Below are 10,837 nucleotides of genomic sequence, written 5' to 3'. Positions count from 1 at the left end.
AAAAGAGGACAGTGATCCATGAGAGACAGGAAACAAGAGATGAACCCTTCAATTGTCCCAGTTTATTGCCTTGAGATTCTTCAGATTAAAGAAATAAACCTAACCATATCAATAATCACATTAAATGTAAATGGTCCAAACACTCCAATTAAAAGGCAGAAATTGGCAGATAGGATAAAAAGTAAAACCCAATTATGTGCTGTTTACAAGAAACACTATAAACATAAAGACACAAACAGGATAAAGGGTTGCAAAAGATATATTACTTCAAGAATGAGTCAGAAAAAGCAGGCATGCTATTATAATATTGGACAAAGTAAATGTCAGAGTGAAGAATATTACTGGGAATCTAAAAAATATAATTTCATAACTATAAAGGGATTAATAATGATTCTAAATATTTATGACCCTAAAAACAGAGCTTCAAAATACACAAAGCAAAAACTGACAGAACTATAAGGAGAAATTGATAAAATCACAATTATGGTTGGAGATTTTAGCTCCTCTCTTTCAATAATTGATAGAACAAATGAACAGAAAATTAGCAAGAATAGTCTTGAACAAAGTTGTGTTTTGGACTTGAGTTTGGGACCCACTATGACATTGAACGTCTAACTGGGTATGTACGCTGTAATATGGATCCAGAGCTCAGACCAGAGAGCTGTCATGACATAGAACCTATTAAGGTGTTTTTAAACAAGTCTATATTTTAAAATAAGTGCCCCAGGGAAACAAAGGTGAAAAGTAAGATAAGAAGAGGGCTAGTAATGGAAATACTGAAGAAAACCAATACCAAAGTTTCCTCTTGTAGGACAGACATAGGCAGAGGGACAAGAAAAGGTGGCGGAAAATAATCATGGAGGTGAAAAGACACCCCTGTGGGGCCCTGTAAGGGGAATCCAGTTTCAAGAAAGAGGAAGGGGTGAATAGAGTCAAAGGAAGAAGCCTTAGAAGGATGCCAGTAAATGCTGACATTCTTAGCCATAAACACAAGTGACCACTAGAATACATTTAAACTGGGCATCATCTAACACAGACAGAATTTAGCCAATCCTTATTGCCGTCACATCACATTCCATTCCATTGCAGGTGAACCAATTCTATTGGTTACTACATGGTTCTCTCAATTGTTCATCCAGACCTACCAAGAAAGCACAGTCTCCATGGCTTTAGAAGATTCAAGTGTCCATTTTTCACTTCAGAGAAAGGTAAGTGAGATACTTCATTTGAGTCTGAGGCCCATGAGGGCCTTGGGCCTTTTGTTCCTGTAAATAGTTTACTAACAACTTCTATTCTTTCCCAGATCGGGTGCCCCTCACCTCCTATATAGAGAGGCAGAAGCACATAATGTCACTGAGCCTCAATTCCCTCATTAGTAAAAAGTGGGTAAGACCATCAATCCTACTACACCACTTCCATGAGATTAGTTAGAATAAAGTGGGTTTTTGGCAGTTAGGGTTGTCTCTCTAGCTCCTTAATACCAGGACTAGAGCCTGAAACATAGCAAGAACTCAGCAAATGTTGGCTGTATTATAACAACTGAGCATTTGTTAAAAGCCTTTGTAAATGGAAGGCCATTTCAGGTGTTATTATTTATTTCCCAACAGTGATTTAGACCCCCCAGGTGACCAAATTCAAGGTACTGAAAGACTTTGCATTGACGGGTGCCAAGGAGTAGCTGGAAAAACTGCAGCTCCTTCCCCACAAACAATCCAAATAAAAACATAGCTGTGCAAACAGAGCTGCAGTCCTCCGGTCTAGTTTTCCACCAGACTGCCGCTCCCTAACCCTTCCTCGTGGAAATTCTGCATCCGCTGTAGAACTTTTGAGGGGCCTAAGTGATCAGATACCACTTTTAAGTCCACGGCGATGTCACCACGAAACTCTTGAAAGCACTCCTGGCCTCCCCCATGACCCGCAACCTGAGATGAGGCTGCACCACCGGCGAAGAGATCCCCCCGTGACCCAGCTCTCTGGAGGCCTCCTCCTCAGGGTCACCAGCCTCTCGCAGCAGTCAAAGGCTGCGGGCCGGCGGGCCAAAGGCACGCGGGTCGCAGCTCCGGTTTTTCGCCAAGGCCCACTTTAGCGGCCAGGGTGGGGCGGGGCGCCACCGGCTCCTCCTCTCCCGCCGGGCTGCCGGGTGCGGGGGCGGGACAGGGGCAGCCAGGCTGGGCGGTGCGGTCTCCTCCCCGCCAGGGGCGGCATGACAGGAGTGGGGCGGGGCCAGACGCCGCAGGACCCTCCTCTCAGGGGCGGGCAGGCTGGGGACGCGCGGGTTTCTTCTCCGGGGGCAGGCCTCGGCGGCGGTGGGGACGGACCTGGAGGCGGGGCCAGTCGCCGAAGTCCCCACCTCCGGAGGCGGGCTTATTTGGTGGCGGCGGCAGCTGGGGGAGTGCCGGCGGCGCGGCAGCCTCGCCAAACGGGCTCTGGCTCCTCCCAGTGGCCGGCCGGGGCGGAAGCAGGAGGCGGGGGCAGCGTGCGCGCTGCTGGTCTCTTCTCCCGCGGCGCTGGGGCCCGCGCTCCGAGGCTGCTGCTCGAATCGGCGCTTCGCAGGCGGCCAGCTCTTCTCCGCGCCGCCCGCCCGCCCGCCAGCTACTCGACCAGGCCACCTTCTCAGTCCTGGCCCGTGGCGTCGACCCCACCGACCCTTTCCCGCCCCGTCTCATCTCTGGCTGCCGCCACCGCGGCCCCAGCCCCGATGGCTCTTTGCAACGGAGACTCCAAGGTCAGTCTCTGGCGTGGGGGGTCCCTGCCTCACCGCATCCGGGCGGAAGCGAGGCTCCGTGGCCCGGGAGCCACCGCGCGGGGCCCTTCCCCGCCTCCTCCCCCGAGCCCGCCAGCGCAGCCCTGCGGCCCGGGCAGCGGCGCGTCGCAGAGCCCCGGCTCGGGGCCTGTGGCATGTTTTCTTCTCGGGAGCGGCAGGTGCTTTGTTGATTTTGTCTGCGTGTCGGGGTTCCTGCGCCCGCTGAGCTCCGGGCGTCGGGGAGGGCGTCAGCTTCCCGCCGCAGCGCCCTGGCCCCCGCCTCCCCCGCGCCGCTGTGGGGCGCCGAGCCCGCGGAGCGCGGCCCGAGGTGGGGGGAGGGAGGCGAGCGGGTGTGTGTGTGAGTGTGAGAGAGAGTGAGGCGGGGCGGGGGGGCTTCCTCAGCCCTCGCCCCGTCCCTTCGGGATCCTTGGGGCCTTTTGTGGAGCTGCCGGGGCCCGCCGAAGGCAGGGCAGGGTCGGGGCCTCGCGTGAGGCGTTCGAGCTGCGCCGGCCTCCTCTCTTCCCGCCACCCTGTTTCCCGCCTGCCCTCGGCGAGGCTCTCCTGGTTCCCCTATGGCGCCCTTTGGGTCCGCGGTGGCGAGGCCGGCCCTTGAGGAGGCCGCTTGACTGTACCACCCACCCCCTACTCCCGCCCCCGTCGGCGCCCTCCCCAGTCTGGGCCGGTGGCCGGAGGGTCGCTCACTCCGTTCCCCTCCCCCCATCCTTTTCCTAGGGGGTAAGCTTGTGTCCAGCCCCGCCCCCATCCCGCTCTCTCCTTTTCCGCCTTGGTTTGCGGTGGGACCCGCTCCCCGCCGCGGGGAGACCCAGTCCCGGCCGCTGGCCTCCGCCACCGCGCCCCGAGGGCCGGGGAAGTCTGGAGTCCCGGGTGCGGGAGAAGTTAACTTGGTGTGCCGAGTGCGGAGAGCACGTTTGGGCCGCTGCTGCGCGTCTCCTCACCTCCAGCTCACTTTTTCTTCGTCTCGCTTCTGTATTGAGCACCTTCGCTTTCACTTGTGTTAAAATTTTCGTTGGTCTGGAGTTCTTTCAGACCCGCGCAAAATCAGTTTTGTCAGCGGGAAACTGCGCGGTTTTGAATTGCGATCTACTTAAGCGAGATGTTTGGGCCTAGATTTAAGAAATTACTGCATTACGTTTTATTCAGGTGTGTGGACTTTTAAACGTCAGGTGGAAACTGGTGTTCTGAGTCAGGCAGTAGTGCCTTTTCAGACAGTATTGTCTTAGAGGTGGTGCCTAAGTCACATCTTAGTGGGTCCTCTCCATGCGTAATTGGCTCAGTCTCTAGTAAACATTAAAAAAGTATTTGTTGAGCAAATGAGTAAAGATTATAAGGTAGTAGATGAACTCTTTTTAAACCAAGGAAACTGATGCTCAAGACTAGTTGGGGCTCTTTCTTGGGATTATACAGGTAAATGAAGATACTTGAACCTTTAGTTTCTGACCTCAGAAGCTTACATAAACCTCAGTGTACAGCTCTTTCGTGTATACTAGTTAACTTACAAAGCTGTTTTCTTCTTTCCTTAATTTGGAGCCTTAAAGTCATTGAAAAGATTCCTCTTTGTGCTGGTAGAGGAAATGACCTTGTTATTACGAGGGCTCAAACCTAATTTACAGACTGAAAAATATGTGCTGATTTGAAAACAGTGTTTTCATATTAAATGACAGCAGAAAGTTAAAGATTCAGTTTTCTGAATCTTAAAACTCAGATTGAGTTTATGAGTCAGGCGTATAGAACACATACTGTTTTCCATAGTTGGTAGTTTTTTTGTTTGTTCGACTTGAATTTTAAAGAGAATCTTCATCAGTTTGATATATTTGAGCCTCAGGTGATTTGCTGATTAACTTATATTTATTTCAAGGTCCTTTATTTTGTAGCATGCCTCTCTTTTTTTTGACCATACTAATAATTGAAAACCGAACTGAAAGCATTTTCAAGAGAAGCAATACAGGGAAATAACATTTTGTCAAATCTGTGAATATTTCATGTATTCCTAAGGAGGAAAAATAAACCTTATGATTAAACAATGATTAATTACAAGAAGCATTCCAAGTGAAGAGATGTTTAAAATGGGACATGCAGAGTAAAGTAGGTGAAGTAAGATATGAAAGGTCCACCTGGAAATCTGAGTAGGCATCTGTTTTCCATACCTTACCACAGAGCCACCTTTTCCTCTGGCGTGAAATACAAGTACCAGACCCAAGATTACTTTGTACATCTGTTGTGCCTCTGACAGTTGTAGTAAATCCTATAGTTGATAAATTAAGGTGAGGAAAGAGCTGATTTTGAATTTCCGTATGTTTCAGTATTTTTCAGGATTTTCTGAAATGACATTTCTGTGTGATAGAAATTAGGGAGAAACCTACCTAAATTCTGTAAAAACATTTGGGTTGTTTTCATTAGTTTTATCCACAGAGTGTCATTTAGATCTGGAAAGGACCTTTATGTGTTTCTGCTTCCTAAGCTGGAAAAACAGCTGGTGTTAGAACCTGGCTTTTCTTTTTCTTCAGGAGTACTTTGGTTAACCATCTAAGGTAGAGATTATTGTTTCCTTAAAGAGCTGAAATGATGTTATTTAGTTAAAGTCTTCATATAGAGAGCATAGACAGGTTTTCTTTAAAAAAATTTTGAAACTTTTCATTATTTTGTATGAATATAGCAACTATTAGATGTATTTTGTATGTATATAGCAAATATTAGACATACCGGCTTTTTTCAGTTTTATTAAGGCAAGATTATGAGAGTAATGTTCTTTGGGCTACTTGTCAAGTTTACCACCTTTGGCCCCATCTAAGCCTTAGACGCTTTTGGTTGGAGTAGAGGTAGGACCTGCCTGCCCCACCACCTTCACTGAGATGTTGACTAGGATATATCATACTTGGATTAAAGGTTTTTTAAAAAAATACCTGTTGATTACATGTGATATAGGATCTTTAATGACATCTAATGTTGAAAATCAAGATTTGCCATTTTAAAATTTATTTTTGAATTGAATGGAAAGATGACCTGAGATTTTTAGGGATGCATTGAGAATTGACAACTGTCCTTTTATGATAACCCTATAGTACCTTTTTTCCAAAGGTCAAAGATGAATTTTTTTCCCTCCAGATTTTGTTCCATCTGTTAAGATATTCATCTAGAATGGAAGAGCTGTTACAGACAAAAGGAATGGTTTTTATTGTTTTCTGTTCTTAGACTTGAAAGGTTTTGAAATTCTTCCGGGAGCCTCAGATGACCTTGTCTTTAGCATGGTCCAACTTGTCACTTAAGGAAAATAATTGTCTTTTAAGAATTAAAAAAAGTACATATGTGTCCTATACTCATTCATATGTGTTTGATACTTTTCTAAAGCTATTTAATGAATTATATTTTAAAGGATGCTGTTTGAAATAATGAATAATTATTTGCTATCCACAACGATGAAATTTTCCTCTGTTACGGTACTTGAGCTGTTTTCATGCTTCTTTCTAACTTAAACTCTGTTTAGATGCTCAAAATGAATGAAGTCCTCAGGATTAATACATGATTTTGAAGTACTTTGTGAATCAACAAAAAAGTAATTGCTTCAGAGAATTTAGAATCTTTGTGTATCACATATATAGTTCTAGGTTGTGTAGAATATTCTTTTTTTTCCATGCTTATTGTGGAATAGAGTTTTTGTATTTGTTTATGAGTCACAGCAGTTCAAAAAATAGCTTTACTATAATGATAGTCTCATATTAGTTGGTTTTCTCGTTGGCCAACCCTTGCCATCCCTTTGGGTTCATGGTTTTGAGGACCTAGGAGATGCTTTATGTAGTTAGGACAATACACTCCTTAATATAGTCCACTACAACTTGATAGGAATAAGGTGTTTGGTTATAGTACGGTGACCATGTACTCTTTGCCTAAACTGGGGCACTTAAGCATAAAAGGAGGTGCTAAAAATAATTTAAATTTATATTTGCTGTAAAATGCTACCAAACGAAATACATAATTGGATTTATACAATATAGCAAACAAATACTTGGCAGGACTTATGTAGCATGAGTGTTCAGATTACTCTCTTCGTACATTATGCACAGGAACACACAATCTCTTTCCTGTATGTATTTCACAAACACCTTACATATCCCACCAACCCAGCAGATAAAGACCTGGAGGTTTTGTGCTGAGGAATGGCTGTGGCACAACTGGCTGGTATACCAAGTGGCTGCCCTGGACAGCAGCGTCTAACATTTTTCTGTCAGCACCCATGACTGGATAGAGTAGCTAACCCTAATTGCCAGTGTCCAAGTGTACTTCATTTTATCTGGAAAAGATCACAAAAGAGAGATGGGTTCTCTCTGGTTGGCTTTCACTACACCTGCACTCCACAGAGTACCAGGCAAACCCATGGTAGAAGGTGAAAGTATAAAGTGGAAATGTAACAAGCCCATTTTATCTTACTCTAACGCAGTTATTCATAATATGTTAAAAAATGAAAAACGTGAGACAAATGTTAAGTTGGGTAGGATGTGGGAATAACAGTTGTAAATTAGGACAGTCCTTTGCCAACTGGGCCATATGGTCACTCCAGTTGTAGAGTACGTATTATTTTGCATTTCGATCTTCATCTCTAGTGATGTGTATTTAAAATTTGGCTAAAATACAAGCCTAATGTGTATACATTAAAATAGTTTTATTTTTAAATTAGTAACTGTGCTAAGAGAGTTATTTTAAAATTCTCAAAAGTTGAGTGTCAAATTAGTTGCTTTCCAAAGTTTGAAAACCAGCAGTGTTGAAATTGATCAAAAGGTAATATAATCTGCCCTAGTCTACCATAACAATTGCAGAGAATGTTTTGAAACCTTTAAAACTGGCTGGACGTGTAAAATTCTCTGTTTCTCCTGTTTGTCAACAGGAAAAAAAGAATCCTTTTTATTATCAAAACTCTTGGAGACTTATTATGTAAATTTAACTTCACCTTGTCTGTAATTTGGAAAACTAATATTAGTAATCCTTATCTTCTGAGTTTCATTGTGAATGTAAATCTAGGACTCCAGAATTCTAAAATCCACTTTGGACAAATTTGGGGTGAACAATCCCTAATCAATTTGGGAGATTTTAGATGAATAAAAATAGTTGTAGGTAGGTCATTGTTTTGATACATTATTGATAATAGTGAAACTTTTTTTATGCTATGATTTTTTTCCCACTTTAACGTTTTATGAAAAATTTCAGACAAGTTAAAAAGAAATTTTAGTCAACATCTGTGTTCACCACCTCGATTTTACCATTCACTTTTCCTAAAGATTTTTATATTAGCTTAATTGAGATGTAATTCATATACCATAAAATTCTCCTTTTAAAGGGTACAATTCAGCAGTTCTTGGTATAGTCACAGATTTCTACAGCCATTACCACAGTCAATTTTAGAGCATTCTCATTACCCCTAGAAGAAATCCTGTACCCTTTAGCAATCAGTCCTCATTGTCCCCCACCTGCTGCACCCTCCCAGCCCTAGGCAATACTAATCTTTTTCTGTCTCTCTAGATTTGCCTATTTTGAACATTTTATATAACTATAATCTTACAATATGTGGTCTCTTGTGACTAGCTTTTTTTTACTTAGCATAAATGCTTTCAAAGTTCATCAAACCGGTAGCATGTATAAGTACCTCATTTTTATTGGCAAATAATATTCCATTGTATGGCTATAGCACCTTTTATTTATCCATTCATCAGTTGATGGATATTGGATTGTTTACATTCTTTGGCTATTATGGATAATGTTGCTATGAATATTCCTGTACAGGTTTTTTTGGGGGGAGGTGAGATATGGTTATTTATTTATTTACTTGTTTATTTTTAGAGGTGGTACTGAGGATTGAACCCAGGATCTTGTGCATGTTAAGCATGCACTCTACCACTTGAGCTATACTCTTCCCTTCTTGTATAGGTGTTTGTATAGAGATAAATTTTCATTTCTTGTGGGTATATAGCTAGGAGTAGAATTGCTGGGTCATGTGCTCTAATTCTTTGTTTAACCTTTGGTGAATTGTCAGACTGTTTTCCAAAGTTGTTTTCCTACAACCGTACTAAATTTATTTATTCTAGTAGTATTTTAATGGAACTTACAGGATTTTATTTATGTAAGATCATGTCATCTGCAAATAGAGATAGTTTTACTTTTTCCTTTCCACTCTAGGTACTTCTAATTTCATTTTCTTGCTTAATTACCCTGGCTAATATGTCTACTTCATTTCTGAATAGAAATTAGGTAAAGGCAGAAATTCTTGTTCCTGATCTTAGTGGGGAAAAAGCAGTTAGTTTTTCATCACTAAATGTGATGTTAGCTGTGGGTTTTTCAAAGATGCCCTTTATCAGAGTGAGGGAGTTTCCTTTCATTCTTAGTTTGTGGATTGTCTTTTATGAAAAGATATTGGATTTTGACAAATACTTTTTTCTACATATATTCAGATGATTATATGGTTTTTGTTCTTAATTGTATTAATTGATAAATTAGATTAATTGATTTTTAGATATTAAGTCAAATTTGCATTCCTGGGATAAATCTCTCTTGGTAATGATGTATAATCCTTTTTTATATGTTGCTGAATTTGACTTGTTAATTTTGTTGATTTTCACGTCTACATTCATAGGCAATAATGGCTTGGAGTTTTCTTATAATGTCTTTGTTTTTGGTGTCAGGACAATTCTGACCTCATAGAATGAATTGGGATACCATTCACTTTTTACTAAATTTGCTTTATGTGATCAGTTTTTGGAGTCAGACCCTTGGTTACATTTTGGTGGGCCATTTTCATATTGCTGCACAAGACTTAGAGCATTCGGCTGAAGAAGATAGTTCTTTTGGAGGTAGTTGCTATACTTTGAATGGATATAGCTTGAGTTAGACTGAACATTTTTAGGAATAAAGTTTTAATGGGTGATTAATCAGTCCATTTAAGTGGATTTAACTTGATGGACTTTGGTTTTGAAACAAGAGTGGCTCATAGGTTTGAATGAGTGTTGGCTTTGTTATTGACACCATGACCATCCAGTGTTACTGACCATGACCATCCAGTGCTCCTGAAGGCTGAGGGTAACAGTTACTTATTGTAGCATTGCCTTTTAGTTTGTGGAGAGAAATGGTAGTTTGAAAAAGTCACTAATAAGTGATTTTTTTTTTTTTACTTATTTGTATAGAGGTAAAATCTACATATAGTGAAGTGCACAGATCTTTAAGTGTACAATTTGACTTGTGACAAATATATATATATATATATAACTCATGTAACCACCACCCCAATCAAGATATAGAACATTTCCATCACTCCCAAATTTCCATCATGCCCCTTGACAGTCGGCCCCTCCACTTCTCCAGCAGCAACCACTGTTCTGATTTCTATATCCATACATCAGTTTTGTCTGTTTTTGAATTATGTATCAGTAGAATCACACAATGATTTTGGCTTTTATTCAACACAGTATTTTTGAGATTTATCCATGTTGTTGTGTGTATCAGTTGTTCATTTTTATTGTTATGTAGTGTTCCACATAGATATGCCAGAGTTTATTTATGCATTCACATGTTGATGGCCATTTGGATTGTTCTCAGTTTTTGTGGACATAGGTGTTCATGTCTCTTGTATAAATACCTAGGAGTGAAATTGCTGGATCAGAGGATAATCCTTAATAGGTTTGGTATTTCCCATTTCCTCCAGCTTGGAATATTTAGACTGTAGTAATAGGCTCCTTGATGCCTGGAAGAGATAAACCTTGGTGTAGTAGAACAAACTTATAAAAAGTTCTATTATAATATTTTATGCTTAAGGATATTTTTAAAAGTATCTTGCTCAGCTGTATTTTAATGAAAATAGTATATGGTTTGTACACAAATAAGCTCCTTTTAGATAGGTTTATAAAAACCAAGAGAAATGAACCACTACTTTATTTGATAGTAGCAATTTTAATTTTAAATTTGTATATATATATTTTTATCGAAGTACAGTCAGCTTACAATGTTGTGTCAGTTTCTGATGTACAGGATGCTTCAGTCATACATATACATACATATGTTTGTTTTCATATCCTTTTTCACTGTAGATTACTGTGA

At 41.5% G+C, this 10,837-nt stretch overlaps 1 protein-coding gene across 3 annotated transcripts in view; it reads left to right on the top strand.

The window, feature by feature from the left end:
• The first annotated feature begins 2,188 nt into the window (after positions 1–2,188).
• The window catches only part of GMPS (guanine monophosphate synthase), a 58,181-nt gene continuing 49,532 nt past the window's right edge, over positions 2,189–10,837 (top strand). Inside the window, exon 1 of one of the 3 annotated variants that reach the window (XM_032485735.1) lies at positions 2,189–2,725. In XM_032485735.1, coding sequence (XP_032341626.1) covers positions 2,204–2,725 — 522 coding nt within the window. In that variant the 5' untranslated portion in view covers positions 2,189–2,203. Of the gene's footprint in view, positions 2,726–2,748; positions 2,923–10,837 lie in introns of those variants that run through there. The other 2 variants (XM_032485750.1, XM_032485742.1) reach the window with 2 other exon arrangements.

The sequence above is a fragment of the Camelus ferus genome, chromosome 1, assembly GCF_009834535.1.
Source record: "Camelus ferus isolate YT-003-E chromosome 1, BCGSAC_Cfer_1.0, whole genome shotgun sequence".
Classification (NCBI taxonomy): Eukaryota; Metazoa; Chordata; class Mammalia; order Artiodactyla; family Camelidae; genus Camelus; species Camelus ferus.
This window is presented reverse-complemented; position numbering and strand designations above follow the sequence as displayed.